Here is an 18,211-nt window from a genome sequence, read left to right on the forward strand (position 1 = left end):
ACGGATTCGTGTTAACAAATTCACCAGGACAACATTGTCTTTGGAGAAACCTCTGGACTCCAGGAACTGTGAGGGACAGCCAGACGCAGGGGCAGAGCTGGGCCTGGAGCAGGGTGCCGGGCTGTAGGATGGGGCTGGACACTGCCCTGAAGGCCCAAGTCACAACCCAGGGTGGGGCAGGGCTCTGAAGCTAGAACTGGGGTGCCTGGACCTCCGAAGTGCTCTACAAGGTGCTTCATGTTCCTGGTTATTACCGATGTATCCATCTTTGTCCTGCTTAGTCCTAATCACATTGTGTACACACTTTACTAGTAAAATGCCTAAAATCCAAGGCAAGAGAGGGTTTGAGTCTTATTCTCTGATGTCCTTGTCACTAGGCAAATGGGCAGCTCTGCCTCCATAAATTCAGCCTCCTCACCACCTTTTGAACAGGCTGTAGTCCTCGCCACCACAATGTTCTACCTGTTCCCAGGGGCACCCATTTTTGCAGCCCCAGCTCAAGGCCTGTCTCCTCCAGGAAGTCAACCTCTATCGCCCATAGCCCAGAATTCCTGCGGTATCCACGCCATGCAGGCTGTCCCTCATTTGTACATCCTTCACTAGTGCTGCCTGTGGCCCTTTCACCCAAACTCAAAGTGTGAGCATCCCCCCAAGACCCGCCAGGCCTCCACCTCCTGTGCCCCACACATTCCCTCTGAGGATCAAATGAGAGCCCCATGCCCTCTGAGCCTTTGCTGTGACCTCCACCCAAACACCAAGGACCCATCCACTGCTTCCCAGAAGCCTTTCCCAACCCTGGCCACCGCCACCCGTCCCCAGGGCCTGCAGCAGCTCTGCTCCTGCTCAGTCATCTGTGCACACCTGCCTGGCCCTGCCCTGCCCACGTGGGCAGCTCCTGGGAGGCAGGAAAAGTCAGGCTCCGCTGGCTCCCCCTGTGCAGGCTGGCGCCTCATCCATGTGCCCCGAATGGATAATGAGCCACAGTTCAATATGCAGAAAAGCCAGGCGGGCTCTGCCCCATGGGGAAGCTTCGTTTTCAAGCCAGCACAGCATTTAGAGATAGACCCTTGTCATCCACCTCTCAGAGGAACCAGCAGGGAAGGAAGGAGGATTAAAATTTAATCCTATTGATCCCCCAAGGGGTGGTCAGTCCTGGATGCTCCTGCCAAAGGCAGCTGAGGGGCCTCCCACCCACTCAGCCTCCAGCCCCAAAGGCTCAGCCCTAGCAGAGGGGATCCCTGCTAACCTCTAATAGGGCAAGGAGCCAGGACACCCCCAAAAGCAGGGGACTCTTATGGAAGAAAATCATTTGTTCAACAAACATATAAGCATTTATTGTGTCCCAGGTATTGTTCTGGGTCCTGGAGACACAGGTGGGAAAAAGGAGGCAAAAATTCCCGTCTCATGGGGCCCTGTTTATGATAAACAGAATAAACAAATAAAGTATAAATCATGTCCAGTGGGAACAACAGAGGAGAAAATTAAAGCCAGGAACAGAAGAAATGGCGATTTTAGTGTTTTCAGGATTACATGGTGGGTCAGGATGGGCCTTGCTGAAAATGGGGCATTTGAGCACAGAGCTGAGGGAGTGAGAGAGAGCCAGTGGGGAAAAGGAGCTCCAGGCAGAGGGCATAGCCAGAGCAAAGGCCCTGAGGCAGGAGCACGCCAGGTGTGGAAGGAAGAACAAAGGCCAGGGGTGGGTGGTGGGGATAAATGAAAGACCAGAATGGGGCTCAGCGACAGTGAGGAGCCGAAGTCCTCAGGCCAGTGGTGTACCCATTTGTGGCGACTATGGGTATGATTCTGTCTCCCCCACCAGAAAGCCAATGTGAGTGCACGAGGGCCAAGTCACTGCTGCGTCCCCAGTGCCTGGAACAGTGGCAGGCATATACAGCAGATATTCAATCGCATGGTGAATGAATGAACAAGCCAACAGGGTGAGTGAGACGTGCCCACTGAACTTACTAGGCCAGCTCTCACAGTCCCAGGCGCCAGGTTTGAGTGCTAGCCTGCCCCTCACTAGCTGCGAAGCCTCGAGCACATTACCCAGAGCTTCAGTTGCCTGGCTCATCTGTAAACTATGGGGGCTGGGGTGGGGACACAGGGAAGGGCCAGAGACTACCATACACCATCAGGACACTATTGGGATGAAGTCACTGTAAATGAGCATAAAGCCCCGGCCTGAGGTGCAGGGGAGAGGGAAATACCAGTGCTCTGGAACTGCAACATGGTAATTACCAGCCCAGAGTGGGGGGCTACAGGCTGCATGTGCCTGGTCAGCCTCTACTCCCCTCCTCTGATCTCCCCTTGGAAGAAACCCCCTCCTCTATGCAGTCCTACGGTAGGGGTGGGCCTAAGACTCAGCCCTGGCCAATCAGTGTAGTCAAACACCCTGGCCTCAATGGGATGCAAGGAGGAGCAGGCTTCCTACGATGGTCACCAAAGGCTAGGGAGCCTGGGGCTCCAGCCTGTTAGAGTCTGCTCGTCCCCAACAAGGGCCAAGGACACTGTGGCAATGTCCTGAAAAGCCACCAACTTGCCTCTCTAGCTGCTGGAGAGAACCATGCCTGATCTCCTACCCAAGGATCAGGGAAGGCAGGCAGAGGGGCTGCCTGGGGTGACACAGTCAAGAGCCTTGCCCTTGTACCCTCTACCACATGCTCCTAGGTTCAGCTTCGTCCTGGCTCTTACTCCCAGCCTCAAATCTCACTTGCTGTGCAATCTCAAGCAGGTCACCTTCCCTCTCCGAGCCTCGGTTTCTGTATAAGTAAAATGGAGAGAATAACAGTACCTGTTTCATATAGGCCTGGAGAAGATTAAGTGAAATCATACAAAATATAAACAATAACAAGAAGAGAAGAACAACGATGACAACAGTAACAGCCCCCAAAGGCACTTGGCACCAGGCATTGTTCTCGGGGCACTACCTGAACCCATTTAATCCTCAACCACTGTACAAGGCAGGTGCTGTAGTTACCACTTTGTAAGTGAGGAATAGGAGTCATAGGAAGGAATAAGGAATTTGCCCAAGGCCATAGAGCCAAGAAGAGGTAGAGATGGATTTGAACCTAGGACACCAGGCTGAAGCACACATGGCCCCTTAGCTCTTCTATCATCATGATTGTTATTAGTGTTACTTGGGGTAGGGGCCAGGGCATAGGAGGACGACTGGCCCTGCAAGGCCCCCAGTAGGCTCATCTGCATCTATTGCTGCTTCAGGAGGTAGAGGCATAGTCAAACCATTTGACCCAGTAGTTCCCTGCCTGGAACTATAGCCAAAGGCCTCAACCACGTTTGCTCCAGAGCAGCCATCCAGACCCCAAGACACCAGCTAGTCCCACCTGGACTCTGAGTACTGATCCAGCAGCCAGGGGCAGATCCCATAGCAGAGACAGCTGGGAATGGTGGCCAAGAGCCCTGGGAAGGAGGGGGACAAATGGAGCCATCTGCACACTTCACTGTATGACCTCAGACAAGGAACAGCCCCTCTCTGGGTCTCAGTTTCCTCATCTGTAGAATAAGGACAGGACTCAACATCCACAGGCCCTGAGCACATTTGGAAAGAGTCAACTCTCAGTCATCAAAGCTGAGCTCTCAGAGACTTAACTGGGATGAAGGGGAGCTCACCACCTCACTAGACACCAGTGTCCACTTCAAGGCAGCTTAGGCTCTTGGGGTTCAACCCACAGGGACACTCTGCTCTGGGTACTCTGAGCCCCTCCCCCAAGACCAAGTCCCCTCCAGCCACCTAGCAGCTGCCCCCTACAGATCCCTAGGAGCCCCTGTAGCCTGTCACAGACCTGTGTTCAACCATCCCGACTGAGGAATCAGGACCTGGGAGAGCTCATCCCCCACCGACCCCTGGCCCCCAGAGATCCCAATGACCTGACACCCACACTCCTCCTACATCCCCAAGACGGCCACAGTCCGCACCAGTCTGCATGTCTGAGCATAGCAGTCGTGGCCACACCAAGATGGGTGCCCCTCCCCTTCCGCTCACAAACCCAGGTCTCTGCATGTGCAGGGGCCAGTGCAGCCCCACCTCACAGACAGGGACACTGAGGCCCGGGGAAGAGCCGGGTCCTTCAAGGTGGCAGCAGGCACAGGGCGGGCTGGTGAGAGGGGGCATACCCGGTTTTCGTCGTAGATGATCTGCACCAGGCTCCGGTGCTTGGACTCAATGGGCGGTGGTGACACCGGCTTCTCGGGCTCTGGCGGCTTCGCAGCCTCCTCCTCCAGCTGTTGCTGTGGGAAGGCAAGGTGCGGTGTAAGCGCCGGGGCGGAAGGAGGCGCAGCCTGCGCTGGTGGCCCCGCACAGGAAGTCAGGCTGCTCGCCATTTCCTCTGAGTCACCGCAGGGACTCCGAGCCCTGGAGGGGCCCCAGCTCCCACAGGGATGGGCCCAGGCACTACACACAGCCTTCCTGGGTTCAAATCCTGCCTGGAGAACTAAAAGCGAGGTGAGCATAACCCCACTGGCCTCAATTTCCTCTTCTGTAAAATGGGGCTACTCACTGTGCCACCCTGAGCTAGTGCAGGCACAGCAGCATGGAGACCAGCTAAAAGCCAGCCATTGCTGCCCATTATTGTCACTGTGAGTACCTTCATCATCAGGACTGGCTGTGTAGACTCTGGAGGTCAACCATCGTCCAGCTATTTCTACCACTTACAAGCTGTATAACCTGGGAAGTTGCTACACTTCTCTGAGCCTCACTTTCCTCATCTGGAAAATGGGGGTGATTCAAGTTCCTACTGTAGAGCTGGTATGACAGTTAAAGGAGCTGATGATGCAAAACACTCAGCACCTAACAAGCAGCCTTTCCTCATCACTGTCATTGTCATCTGCCCAAGGTCTTCACACTGGACCCTCCTTCTCCAAACACCATAATGGACATCCCCTCATGCCGCCATCTCCTTTATACCAAAGTGGGAAATTAAAGACCAGAGACCTCAGACATTGGCCCAAGGTCACACAGGAGGCCAATGACCAGGTGTGTAATCCGACAGGGCATCTTGAGTGAGATGAGAAAGCGGTTCTCTGCTCATTATGCTCACACAGCGTGCCTGTGACCATGGAGCACATCATTATGAAGTCAAAAAGGCAGCCAGGAGGAGGACAACAGAGAAAAAGCTAGAAAATCCAGGCCCTGTTTCTGCTGGCACAAAGGCCTGGTGGGTCCAGCAGAGCTGCCTCGGTCCCACAGCATCTCCTGCTGGTGGCTTCCAGAAAGGCAGCCAGCGCTTGGCAAAACCTTGAAACCCCTCCAGAAAGTGCACAACAAAGCCAAGAAATGGTCAAAGTACACAGCGGGGAAAAGGGGCACAGGAGGAAGGGCCTCTCCAGTTCACGAAAGCGGCCCTCCCTGAGGCACCAAAGAATATACCTCAGACGTCCAGAAACCCTGCTAAGAAGGTGACCCAGAACTCTGCCAAGCCCAGATCCAAACCTTGTCATCCTCACTCATCAGCCCTGTGGCCTCATCCAAGTCACTCAACCTCTCTGGCCCTCAGTGTCCTCCTCAGAGGAAGCAAGAGTAACAGTGCCTCCCCCAAGACTGTTTGGAGGATCAAAAGAGCTGATGCATGAAAAGTATGGGCTGCAGAGCCTGGTAACAACCGGCTATTGAATGCAAATGCAGCCACAAGGGATGCTGCTTCAAGCCCACCACGATGGCCGTAATAAAAAAGAAAAATAGAAAACAGCAAGTGTCGGCAAGGACAATTGAGAAATTGGGACCCTCGTATATTGCTGGTAGGAATGGAAAAGTTTGGTGGTTTCTCAAAAAGTTAGAGCTCCTGTACAACCCAGCAGGTCCACTCCTGGGTAGAGACCCAAAAAAACTGACCACAGGCCTCAAACACATACTTGGAACACAAGCAGCTTTACCCACAATAGTCAAAACAGACCAAAGTCCATCAACTGATAAACAGATTAACAGAATGTGGCCCAGGCATTGAATGGAATGTGATTCAGCCACAAAAAGGAATGAAGTCCTAACAAAGCTGCACCACGGACGCACCTTGAAAACATGATGCTGAGTGAGACACCAGATGCAAAATGTCACATATTATGTGATTCCACTTTCATGCAAAGTCTGCAACAGGCAAATCCAGAGACTGAAAGCAGATTAGTGGCCATTTGGGGAGGGATGAATGGAGTGACAGCTAATGGGCATGAGGGCTCTTTTGGGGTGACGGAAATGTTCTAGAACTAGACAAAGAAAAGGTTGCACAACACTCTAAATGTGCTAGATGCTGGACTGTTCACTTTAAAATGAGAATTTTATGTTGTGTGAATTTTAGCTCAAAAAAACTGCCAAAACAATCTGAAAAAAATCTATACATTGAGGGCTGCCCTGGGCTACCTGGCTTCCAGCTGCAGTCACAAACATGTGCATATGACCTGAAGCTACAGCCCTGTCCCAGGCTTGAGGAACTAAAGGTGTTAGTACTCCACTGGCCTTGCAAGGCTGCCTGACCCCAGCCAGGGCCCAGCCTTTTCTGGGGACACCTGAGCTGACATCTGGGAACCCACCTACTTCCCCCCAGGTCTGAGGCAGCTGGTGGACCCTCCCTGACCAGGCCCAGCCTCCAGATCATCCACGTCCTGCTCCTCCATGCAAGCAGTGCCCTGATGCCCTCTTGGCATTAATGCCCTGGCTCCCCTGCACATTCTTCAAAACCCACTCTCATGACCCTTCCAGGAAGGCTCTCACCTACCTTCACTTGCCCACGGTGGCCCTTGACCCTACTTGAAGCCCATACTTCCATGCCTAAAGAGTACCAGGTGGGCCCCTGCTTTCCCCAGGGGCAACCCAGACACCCCCCAGGGCGAAGGCAGTATCACACTGACTCAGTCAACAGTTTCTAATGAGCACCTACCATGTGCCAATATCGCTAGAAGCATGTGGTGAATGGGGGATGAGGACCCTGCTTTTACACTGCAGCTTGAGAAGACCACGATCTAAGAGAGCAGGACGTGTGTGCATCCAAACAGTGAGGCCACCAGGCTGATAAGATAGACCAGGACGGCAAAGTTCTCCAGTAAAGACCTCGAGAGTAAATATGTTAGGCTTTGCTGGCCATACAGTCTCTGTTGTGACCACTCAACTCTGCGAATGTATCAGAAACAGCCACACAGACAACATGTGAACAGATGGATATGGCTGTGTGCCAATAAAACTTTATTTACCAAAACAGGCACTGAGCTGATTTGCCTGGATTTGCTGATCCTGGGAGAGAGGATGTCTGGGGATGAGGGCTCCTGTAAAGGCCAGGGGTCCCCCCTGTAGAGACCTGAAGATGCCAGGGAGGGAAGCAGGAGAAGAGCTGGGAAAAGGCAGATTATCAATTAGTTATATGCCAATCGATATTAAAAATTAGTAGCATAAATCTTAAATCTTTTATATTAACTTTTTTTGGTTTTTACAGTTACAGGGAGGATTTATTTTTGCCACACGACTCTGTTCCTTCCTCATAATCCTATGAGATGGTGCCAAGCCTGTGCCCATTTTACAGACAAGGAAACTGAGGCTCAGAGACATGAATGTTCCAAGGCAGAGCTAGGAGGCTCAACCCATTCTGATTCCAGAGCTGGCGCCAGGGCCGGGCCAGGATGTTCCCTTCATTATGGATGAGGACAGTGAAGCACAGAGAAGTAGCGCCCCACCCCACAGCCCCAGGAACTGGCAGAGATGAGACACGAAACTGGACAGCCTGGATGCAAACCCTGACCTCCCTCAACCAACTGTCCCCGTGCTGCCTAGGACAGCAGCCACATGTGGCTATGCACATGTCAATTTCATTTAATTCAAATTAATTAGAAGTTCAGCTGCACAAAGTGTGTTTCAAGTGCTCAACAGTCACGTGGCTAGTGGGTATTGTTCCAGATGTGCAGCTCTAGAACATTTCATTGCAAAAGTTCTGTGGGACAGCACTGCACCCTCCAAAATAGCGCTCTAATCCAATAATCGTAAAGGGCATAGAAACGGGCCAGCAACGAGCAGGCCCCACACATGCTCACTCTTCCTACTCCTCCATTATCTTCTCAGTCACACTGCCACTGGGTGGGAAACTCAGAGGCACCAGCGCCCACCCGCCCACACCTGCTTCTTCTTCAGCTTGGAGATCTGCTGCTCCACCATGGTGATCTCGCGGTCCACCCGGTCCATGTTCTGGATCAGCTCCTCCTTGGAGAGCCGTGGAGGTATCAGCTCCAGCTCAGGGTCGGTGTGGGGGGGGCTGGGAGGAGACACTGGCTCCAGCTTGCCTGTCAAGCTGCGGTCCTGTGGTGGAGAAATAACAAGCATGGGATCAGCACAAGGGACACCCCCAGTCAGTCACCTCCCATACACCCCATTTCCAGCCGTGACTTCAGCCCAGAGCACACTGGACATCTGTCATGACAGTCCCCACGTCCCAAACACAGGTTGCTTACCGACCCATCTCCCTACCTTTACCCCCACTGGTCCTCCTGCCGGAAGACCCTTCCCAGCCCACTGCTGTTCTCCAAAGGTCAGATCCTTTATAACCAAATGGAAGATTTCCCCACCTCCCCTCAAGTCATGAAGGCTCCCCTCTTCCCTTTTCCCATAACACACCTCTTATTCCACTTACCCCACTGTGTCCGCCCACAGGTTCCAAGACCCCCAAATCACATCCCCCAAGGCCTGAGCTCAGCTGACCCTCCATGAACATCGCTCAGTCCAAACCAGCAAGTTACAGACTATCATGTACAGTGCAAAACAGGTTTGTAGGTAACAGACACAAACACACAAGAAAACGACACACATGGGATGTGGAGATGCTAAAGCAGTTACAGGGCAGTGGGGGAGGAGGTGGGCATTTTCACTTTCTTCTTTTTATTTAAAGTGTTTTTCTGCTTTTCCCTCAATGAGAGCTACTCTTTGTGTAATAAAGTTGCTTTCAAGAATGTGTTAAACAAGGGAATCCTTCACGGGGTTAGTCAGTGGCTCCTTCACCCACCAGCTAAAGCTTCCTGTGCCCCCAGGCTGTGCTGGAGAAGGAGAAGGGGAGAAGGAGGCAGGAGAAACCCAGTCCTCACCTCCAGAGCCCTCCCCTGCGTGGCCATGGGTTCAAATCCCCACTGCTACCTCCCAGCAATCATGACCACAAGCAGATCGTGTGACCGCTTCCTGCCTCAGTTTCCTCATCTGTACCATGGGACAACTCCCACCTCCCAAGCTGCTGATGCTGGGGTGAGTTAGTAAGTGCAAAGTGCTCAGAGCCTGTCAAACTGCAAGGGCTCCATGAAACCAGGCTCTGGGCCTGGCAGCGTGGGCAGAACCCAGCACCCACCTGTGCCATCCTCAAGGCCAAGCTGGCAGCTGCTGGCAGGGGAGGCCCTGGGAGAAGCTCCAGGCTGCCTCCTCCCACCCCTAGAGCAGCTGCACCCAGAGGACAGAGGACACATTATTCTCTGGAACAAATGCAGTCCTAGGGGCTGCCAAGTGCCATCACCCCCCTATCTCAGGACCAGCAGAGGCCAACCATCACATTTCCACCCCCCGTCCTCTGGGTCCTGGTCCTCCCCCGAGACATACAGACCCCCACAGGGCCCACACGACCCAAGGGGCTCAGGATCACATTGGGCTTGCCTCCTGGACTCATCATTTCCACCTAAGGCATGGAGAGAGGTGCAGCTGTGGCTTCCAGGCCTTCTACACACCCAGAACCATCAGGGGAAATGCAGAAAAAGCCTCACGTCTGCTCATGGTGGCCTCCACGTTGTTCAGGCAGGGGATCGAGAAGGGAGATAAGAACAAGAACAGAATAAAAACAAGGGCTGTGGACAGACAGGCTCAGGGGGCCAAGACACTTCAAAAACTGTGAGACCAATTCAGGAATAATTCTCAAAAGCAATATTAGCAAAAAGAAGTTTTCATTCCCCAAAGCTGGCAGGGGCAGCACAAGGGTTGGAGGAAGGTGGCAACTGCTAGGAACCTTTGAAAAAGTTGCTGGAAATTTTCCTTAAATTCTGGGTAAAAGCTATCTCCAGTGGGTTCTTCCTTAAGGTTCGAGCTTAGCTTTTATTCTCACCAGAAACGCACAAGTGGGCCCATCTATGGCTGAATGGATAAATAAATTGTGGTCTATCCATCTGGTGGAATATGACTCAGCTATAAAAAGGAACGAAGCCCTGACAATTGCCACAAGGCAGACGAAGCTGAGGACACAATGCCGAGTGCAAGAAGCCAGACAAAGGAGGGCATGTTGTGTAATCCCATTTACATGAAACACCCGCAACAGATAAATCCACAGGGAGACACACAAGATTGGTGGTGGCCAGAGGCAGGCAAGGGGGCTGGGGAGTGACCTCCATAGCATGGGGTTTGCTCTTGGGGAATGAAAACATCCTGGAAACTAGTGGAGGTGTGTGGATTTGCCATACAGTGAATGTACAAAACAGCAATGACCTGTTCACTTTAACGTGGTTAATTTCATTTCACATGAATTCCACCTCAAGTTTCAAAACTCCACACCCTGGGGGCAAAGAGTGCTTTCTCCGGTGCTGTGTCTTCCAGGAATGGGACCAAGGGTGCCTGGCTATTGGGCTCCAGACAGTTCTGATGGCTGCAGGCCTTCATTTCAGCCCAAAGCCACAGTACAACAAAAAACCAATACCCCGACCAGTTAGCCACTGGCACCATTTCCCCATCAGATGCCCATGGTGTAAAATTCAGGCCAACTTACAACAGGAAAACCATTATGCAAAATCAAAGGGATGGAGACAGCAAAGGCTTAAGACTAGAAGCCCCCCAGCACACCCCCTTCCCCACAGCTTCAGGAAGGAGCATCCAGCTTCAGGCACTCACAGTCTGCGCTCCCGTCAAATTCTGGGGGGTGGGCATGGGCCCTAGTCAAAGGCAAGGAGGAAAACAACTTTGGGATGGAAACATGGAGAGGGAACGCTCTCTTTTTGCAGGCCTTGAACATGGGAAGACAAAGGGCTAGAGTCTCCAACTGCTTTCATGTGAACACACCAAGACCACGTGGAGGATGGCAGAGTCAAGAGATGGACAGAGACAGGGACCTGGTGACACATCACCTGATCAAGCCATGCCTGAAGTCAGTAACCCTAGATTTCAGTTACATGAGCCACAACTCTGCTTCAGTCCGTTTGACATGGGTTTTCTGTCCCTTTCAGCTAATAGCCAGAATAGACAAAGGGACTTTCAGAAATGGTTCTGTTTATGATGATTCTAACATCCCCTAAAACAAAGTTTGGTGAATTCCAAAGGAAGCCTCTGATACCACAGGATTCCAGAGGCTCCAGGGCAGGGAAGCACATTATAAAACAGAACATTTTTATATAAAAAAGGAACACAGCTGAGGCAGGGGAGGTCAGGGGGGACTGTAAAAAAAAAAATCCCATGGAATTCCTGTCTCATGCATACAGCTGAATTCCACACAGCAGAGGCAAAGAGCATCTGAACAGTTTCAGAGTTGTGTTTCTCCCCTGGCTTCCTCCCTTGCCCAAAGTTTGCTCAAACTTTCCAAATGCTCTCAGCAGCCTGGAGCAATTATAGTAGCTGGTTCTGCCAGGCCCCACTCTGGGCCCCCATCACTCCCCCAACCCCAGGGTCCAGAAAGAGGAGAAACAGACAGACAGACAGACATAGACCCCCAAGGGGCTGTGAGGAGCAGAGGGACAGCAGACAGGAGCACAGAGCACCGAGAGGCATGGACAGCCTCAGAAGAACCCTCAGGCCAGGAGCTAGTCTGGGCGGGCAGCAGAAGCCCGGTGGGGGCTGGCCAGAGACAGCCATCAGCCTGTTCTTGGAGCAGAACTGGACACACTCTCGGGGCATGGCCCACTGGAGCTTCTGGCCCCTAGGAAGGAAATCAGCCTCGGTGGCGTGGTCCTGAGCTTCCTTCACCTCCCTCCACACCCCCACCCCCATCAGTGCAGGACCCACTTCAGGAACCAGCTTCTCCAATGTCAACACCCCTCCCAGGAGGCTGAGCAGTCAGGAAAGGAGATAGACAGACTCAGGTACTGTCAGGGGCTGGCCAGCCAGGGCAGAGGGGCAGCCACTCAGGACCAGAGGGGAAACCGGCAGCCTGCCAGGCAGGGCTGGGTGGCAGACCTGGCTGTCTGGGCTTCCCTGCCACTCCTACTCCCCAGGGGCCATGGGCAAATGGCTGCCACTCTGTCAGCCTGGCGCCCCCTCTACAAGGGAATCAGAGATGGGCCTTTATTGGGCTGGGAAGGACAGGGAAGGACACTGGCGCCTGGCTTGGTACTGCCACATAGTCAACACTCACTTAATGTTAACCTGTCTTCATCACCACTGCCACCCCGGGAATGCCCCTTCTGTGCCAGCCTCCCAACAAAAGACCCACCTTTAGTCCCATCTGGCACCAGGCATAGAAGAGGACCCTGCAGGCCCAAGTGGGCCACTTCCCTGCCCTGGCCTGGTTCTCAGCCCCCTCTCACACATCCACTCCCCTGGTACTGCAGGAAGATGAGTGCTGACACCATCCAGGAGCTGGGAGGCCACTAATGAGCTAATGTGTGCCCCCGTGGTTGTGAAGAAGCCTAATGGAACTGCTCAGCACATGTGGGGGGACATCCATCATGCAGCCAGCCATGGGTGAACATGTCACCTGGCCACAGTCCCAGCCCTACCCCAGGCATGACAGTGAAATAACAGGTTCAGAGGCAACCGGTGACCCTGGTGTCTGACGCATGTGGGCCACTGGCTGTGATCCTCAACAACAGCCCCATCAGCTTCCTCCATGTGAAATGGAGGCCAAACAAGCTTACAGCCTCCACTGTCCTAAGGTCACCAAAGCAGCAGGGAGACATCCCACAACAGCAAACTGTAGGTACTTAACCTACGCACATTCTCCCCCCAACCTCTTAGTTCAACTTTGTGTTTTAAAGAGGAGTGACATGAAAGAGTCTTCTGGGGCCTTGAGGACATGGCAGACCCACAGGCTAGACACACTGAGGGGAGATGTCCCTCTCCAGCCAAGAAGTGCCCCACAGAGCCACCCTCATTCCTGGCTCTCCTCTCACTACCCATGCACACTCTGTGCTCTGCCCTACTTCCCAGTCTGTGCACAGGCTGTGCCCCCAGCATGGCCTACCTTCCCATTTCCCTCACACCCAGTCCAATTGTGACAGATACTCAATGGGGCCCCAGCTGGGGGCCAGACCCCACCTTGGACAAGTCCTCAGAGACCCCGGGTGGGCCAGCGGCCAGCAGAGGTGAGGGCCGCAGCAGCGGGTCGGACAGCAGCTCCAGGCGAGGGCGCTTACTCTCAATGAACTCCATCTCTGACTTGCCCAGCTCGGGCAGGTACGAGTGGGACTCAGGCCGCAGGTGAAGCTCCTGGGACCTGCGGGAGGAAGGACACATGCATCATGCCTGCTCAGCATGTGCTGTGCGTTGCACCTTCTTCATCCCCGGGCGGGGGTGCCCACCTGTGCAAGGGCACTCAGCAAGGCAGGCCTCAAACACAGAACTGCCTTCCTTCAAGTCTACATTCATGACATTTACAGGAAAAGGTGGCTCTCCACTCCCTCACCATGATTGTGGCCCACAGACCAGTAGCATCAGCTCACCAGGAACTAGTAGAAATGCAGAATCTTGAGTCCCACCCCAGACGTATTGAGTCACACTGCATTTAAGCAAGACCCCTGGGTGATCTGTTGGCATGGTCAAGTCTGAAAAGGGCCATGGGTATGACATATAATAACACCCAGGATGCTACAGGCCCATCACCCGCCAGGGGCAGACATCACTAGCTGATCACAGAACTCTTGCTGCTAAACCAGGCCTTACCTCCTCCTCAACTTGTCCTGGCCACCTGGTGCAGAGATAGGAGCTATCCAACTAATCACTCCTGATGGGCTCTCCTTCACCCTCCTCCCTAGTTTGCAGAGAAGGAAACCGGCCCAGGGAGGACATGGCCTTGCCCGAGAATGCTCAGAGGAGCCAGGACCTACAGCTACTGCTCCCTACCTGGCTTTTCAAGTTGACACATTTTCCAATAAACTCAGAATAGAACCCAAACTCACTCCCCTCCCATCCAGACCGTGCCGGTCTAGCCCTTGCTCACCTCTCCCACTGCACTCTGTGGCAGGGCCTTGGCACTCCCTAGGGACCTGGCTGGACACACACGCCACTTCTTCCTGTCTCAGTGCACACAGCACCTCCTCCTAACAGTGGTCTACTGCCCACCCACCACACCCTGGTGTCCGCCCATTCTCTTCTTTGCAACGCTGAAGGTTTGCTGGTTGGTTCGTGCATGTTTGCCGGTCCCTCCCCTACTCCAGAAGGTCTGCTCCCTGAGGGAAGGACGTTCATCTGTCTTGTTCCCTCCTTTATGCCAGTGCCTGGCACACAGCAGGTGCTCCATCAGCGCATGTAGGCTAAACAAATGCATAACTGCTGCGTGGGCTTCGCCAGGAGGGCAAGGCCCTGCCCCCAAGCTCTCCTCTCCCAAGGGTCCTCCAGCTCTTCTCTGCCCATCTCAGAGCTAGCAGCTGCACCATCACAGGGCGCCTGCAGGAAGCATGTGGTTTTTTCACTCTAACATGAAAAATGCACTGTGGTGGGTGAAAGAGTGTCCCCCTCAAAATTCATGTCCACTCAGAACCTCAGAAAATGACTTTATTGGGAGATAGGGTCTTTGCAGATGCAATTAAGCTGAGAAGAGATTGTGCTGGGTTAAGTTGTGCTCTGAATCCAGTGGCGAGCGTCCTAAAAGCAGAGGACATTCAGACAGAGGGGACAAGCCGTGGGAGACAGGGGTAGAAATGGGAGCAATGCAGCCACAAGCCAAGAGGCCTGGGGTTTCCGGAAGCTGCAAGAGGCAAAGAACACAGCCTTTCCCAGAGCCTTCAGAGGGAACATGGCCTTGCTGGTGTCTTGATTCCAGACGTCTGCCCTCCAGAACTGTGAGACGATAAATGTCTTGCTTTAAGGCCCCAGTGTGGGGTGCTTTGTTATGGCAGCCCCAGGACACTCACACAGGGTGCCAAGAGCACGCTGAGCTGGGCCTCCTAATCGCCCCTGGTGCTGCGGCCTGCTCAAGCCCACCTGGGGGCACGGCCTCCCTGCTGTGGCCCTGGGATGTCTCCAGTGATACGTGGCACTGCAAAGGGCTCAGGCCTGGTCTCTGGAATTCTAGCCCCAGTGAGTAAACACCGGCCACCCTCAACCTCACAGCCCCAGCAGGGTGACAGAGGAGGAGCCAATGGGATGGGCCTCTGGGCCAGCCCATCCTCAAGGCTCCCCCTTGGCTTCCACAATGGCTCCACACAGCCCAAAGGGCCTTAGAGTGGAAGCCATAGCGTGTCCCTCCAAACTCAAAAGCCACCCACAGTTCCCATAAAGGAGGAGACATGTCCCTCTCAACTAGTGACCCAGTCCTGCACCCCCACATCTTGGCTGTCACGCCCCCCTGCCTGGGCCACATACCCAGTGACCACTGAAGGACCATGCAGAGAAGTCCAAGAGCCATGTGGCTCTTCCCTGCCCTTCCCGATCTTGCCCCGAGTCACAGCTGCACCAGGACAAGGGCAAACACACAGCCCAGCCCACCCCCCAACCCCGCACCGTGTAACACGACCTGCAGCTCTGCTCCAGAATGGGCTTCTGTCTCACCATCTGGGAAAGGCCTCCACGGCTCTGAGCAGCAGGCACGAAAGTCAATCCTCACCTTTCATTCCCAGGCTGGAATTCAGACAGCAGTGAAGGCCTCCTCCTCTGGGGCTGGATGATGGAGCTGGGAGACAGGTGTGAGGTGTAGTCACGGGGGTGGTGCTGGTACTCGAGCAGCCCGACATCCTGCAGCAAGAGTGTGGAGAAATGAGTGCCACCAACACAGGGCAGCATGGCCCGTCTGTAGTCACGGGAGCAGCAAGGCATGGCCACCCGCCCTGCCTCACAGGTGGCACTCCTTGAGCCAGTCTCCAATGAGCAGTGGCCCAGGGCGATGTGGGCCTGGTGCCTGGACCCTCACTCACAGCCACGCTTGCACATGCAGCCTCTGTGATTACACCCTTCTCCCAGTGAGGCACCCGAGCCTGCCTGTTAGCAGAGACGACTGGAAAGAGGTACAGCCTACACGTCTACCAAAGGCACTAAAGTGAACAGGTATCTGCATGAGACAGCAAGGCCCAGCACCACACACCAGGGGAGGGGTGGGCGGCACTGTGAGGTTCAAAGACCAGGTTCCAAAACAGTGCCAACTGGAGATGCCCCCGTCTTGTAAAAGGAAAACCCACACTTGTGTGTCAAATACATAAGCACAGATCAAAGTCAGAAGGAAAAGCTTCAGGTAAAACCCTCCTTCCTCAGTAAAATGCCATCCATTATCCATTATCTTCTGGGAAAAACTTAAAAACATTAATAATTTAGATATACTCAGATTATTAACTACACTGACTTGAGACACAGTAAAAAGTTATTTAAAAAGAGACAGAAATAAGTCTTTCAAATGAGTAAACAAGATCAGCTTCACGTATCAATTCAAATCAATTAGCTCTGTCTGCCTAGAACACTCAGTTATACTGTGAGTGGCAATCAATTAGTGATGTCTAAGACTGGTAAGGCTTAGGACAGAATGGGACTGTAGGTGATTCATTTTATTCTTGGCACCTTTCTTAATTCTCCTAATTTTTCATAAAAATCTAGTCATTCTGTCACTTTCTGGCTTCTTTGTTTTAAGTAGATATTCCTACAGAGAATAAGATGACCCCAGGTAAGTGTGTTGGGGATGTATGTGTTTCAGACCCTCCAAAGCAAGTATAAAGAGGCCGGGGGCTAGTGAGGATGAGTAACTGGAATCTGTAGGGACCCAGTCAATCTCAGAGGCTAGACATGTTGAGGGAAGGACCTCCCTGGGCAGCCCACCATGGGGACAAAAGGCTGCGAGATCTCAGACTGGGGGTGCCTGTCCATCACTCAACCCTCTGAGCCTCAGTTTCCTCATCTTCAACATGGGAGCCTGACGCAGAGGGAAGGACGCCCCTGTGCCTCCTCCCATTGATCCCCTTCACTCTTCTAGGTCTTCACCCAAGGCTGGTGGCAGATTCTAGAAGGCAGAGAAGGGCTCAGCCATCCCCCACACCTTGTAATGTCTAGCACAAGGTACCAGGTGCTTGCAAACTACGAGGGGCAGGGGAAAAGAAAGGACTCGAGGGAGGGAGAGCAGGCCTCTGGGATCATGTTGGCAAGGCTGCCACGCAAAGATCTCCCGTGCACACACACAGAGAGGTGTGAGAGGAAATCAGCAGGGCTTGCAGCCTGCCAGAAGAAAAATTCTCTCCACTCGGCTGTTTTGCTCAAAAGCAAAATGAGCAAACCCACAGAGAAGCAGGCAATCCAACCCTCAGGATCTGGCCTCAGCAGGCAGGTGCCTGGAACTGCAACAGAGGCAGAAAGAGGCATGTGGTATGTGTGGTCCAAGGTGGGAGTGTGAGGAGGTCACTGCACAAACTCTCTGGCCTCAGTTTCCCAGTTGAGAAGCCAAGCAGAATAGCTCGCCAGTAAAGTCCTTTCAAGAAGCATCTTGGGGGCCATTCTGTAGTGTCCACACTAACCTCCACCCTAGGGCCTGAAGCCAGTCTCCAGGGCTGAGTCCAGGGACCCCCATGGGTGCCTGGAAGCTCTTTACAGGAAGGCAAGAATTGGGAAGACCCCAAGAGGAAAAATGACCCAAGGGGGGCTATTGTAGTCACATGAGCATAGAGTGGCAGTGGCTATGGTCAAGACAGCTCCCCCCTCTGGACTTTTGTACATGCTGTTCCCTCTACCTGGAACATTATTTAGCCAGATTTCCATATGCCTGTCCCTCTAGCTCCCTTCAGGTTTCAACTCCAATTTCTGCCTCTGAGTGAGGCCTCATTCCCTGACCCCCAACTTCAGTGAGGACTCCTCAACCTCAGCCATCCCTCCCTGCTCTTTGTTCCCCCACGAGAACATCATCTGCCTGAGGCAGGGACACTGTCCTCTTCACAGCTCCACTCCTAGGGCCTAAGAGCACCAGCACAGAAGATACCTAACAAGTGTTTGCTGAGTGAATGAATGAATGATGCTCCCAAACCATTCCCTGGAGCTGTCCCCAAGGTACCAAGAACTGAGACAGAGGAGGAGCTACAAAGCTGAGGGAGAGACCACCCAGGCAGCATTAAAGATACAGGCCAACGCTCCAACAGTCCGACCCACCTGCTC

At 53.4% G+C, this 18,211-nt stretch overlaps 1 protein-coding gene across 28 annotated transcripts in view; it reads right to left on the reverse strand.

Annotated features, from left to right (window-relative positions):
* Positions 1-18,211, reverse strand: part of NCOR2 (nuclear receptor corepressor 2) — a 200,178-nt gene that overhangs the window by 117,884 nt on the left and 64,083 nt on the right. For all 28 annotated transcript variants that reach the window (XR_005060254.2, XR_005060256.2, XR_005060255.2 and 25 more), the window contains 4 exons: positions 15,696-15,823; positions 13,190-13,367; positions 8,105-8,284; positions 4,132-4,245 (listed from right to left, as the gene is read on the reverse strand). Coding sequence is in view for 25 of the 28 variants with exons in the window: in XM_037014401.2 (XP_036870296.2) it covers positions 4,132-4,245; positions 8,105-8,284; positions 13,190-13,367; positions 15,696-15,823 (600 nt within the window). In the remaining 3 variants the exon portion in view is untranslated. The remainder of the gene's footprint in view (positions 1-4,131; positions 4,246-8,104; positions 8,285-13,189; positions 13,368-15,695; positions 15,824-18,211) is intronic.

Source organism: Manis javanica, chromosome 15 (genome assembly GCF_040802235.1).
Source record: "Manis javanica isolate MJ-LG chromosome 15, MJ_LKY, whole genome shotgun sequence".
Classification (NCBI taxonomy): Eukaryota; Metazoa; Chordata; class Mammalia; order Pholidota; family Manidae; genus Manis; species Manis javanica.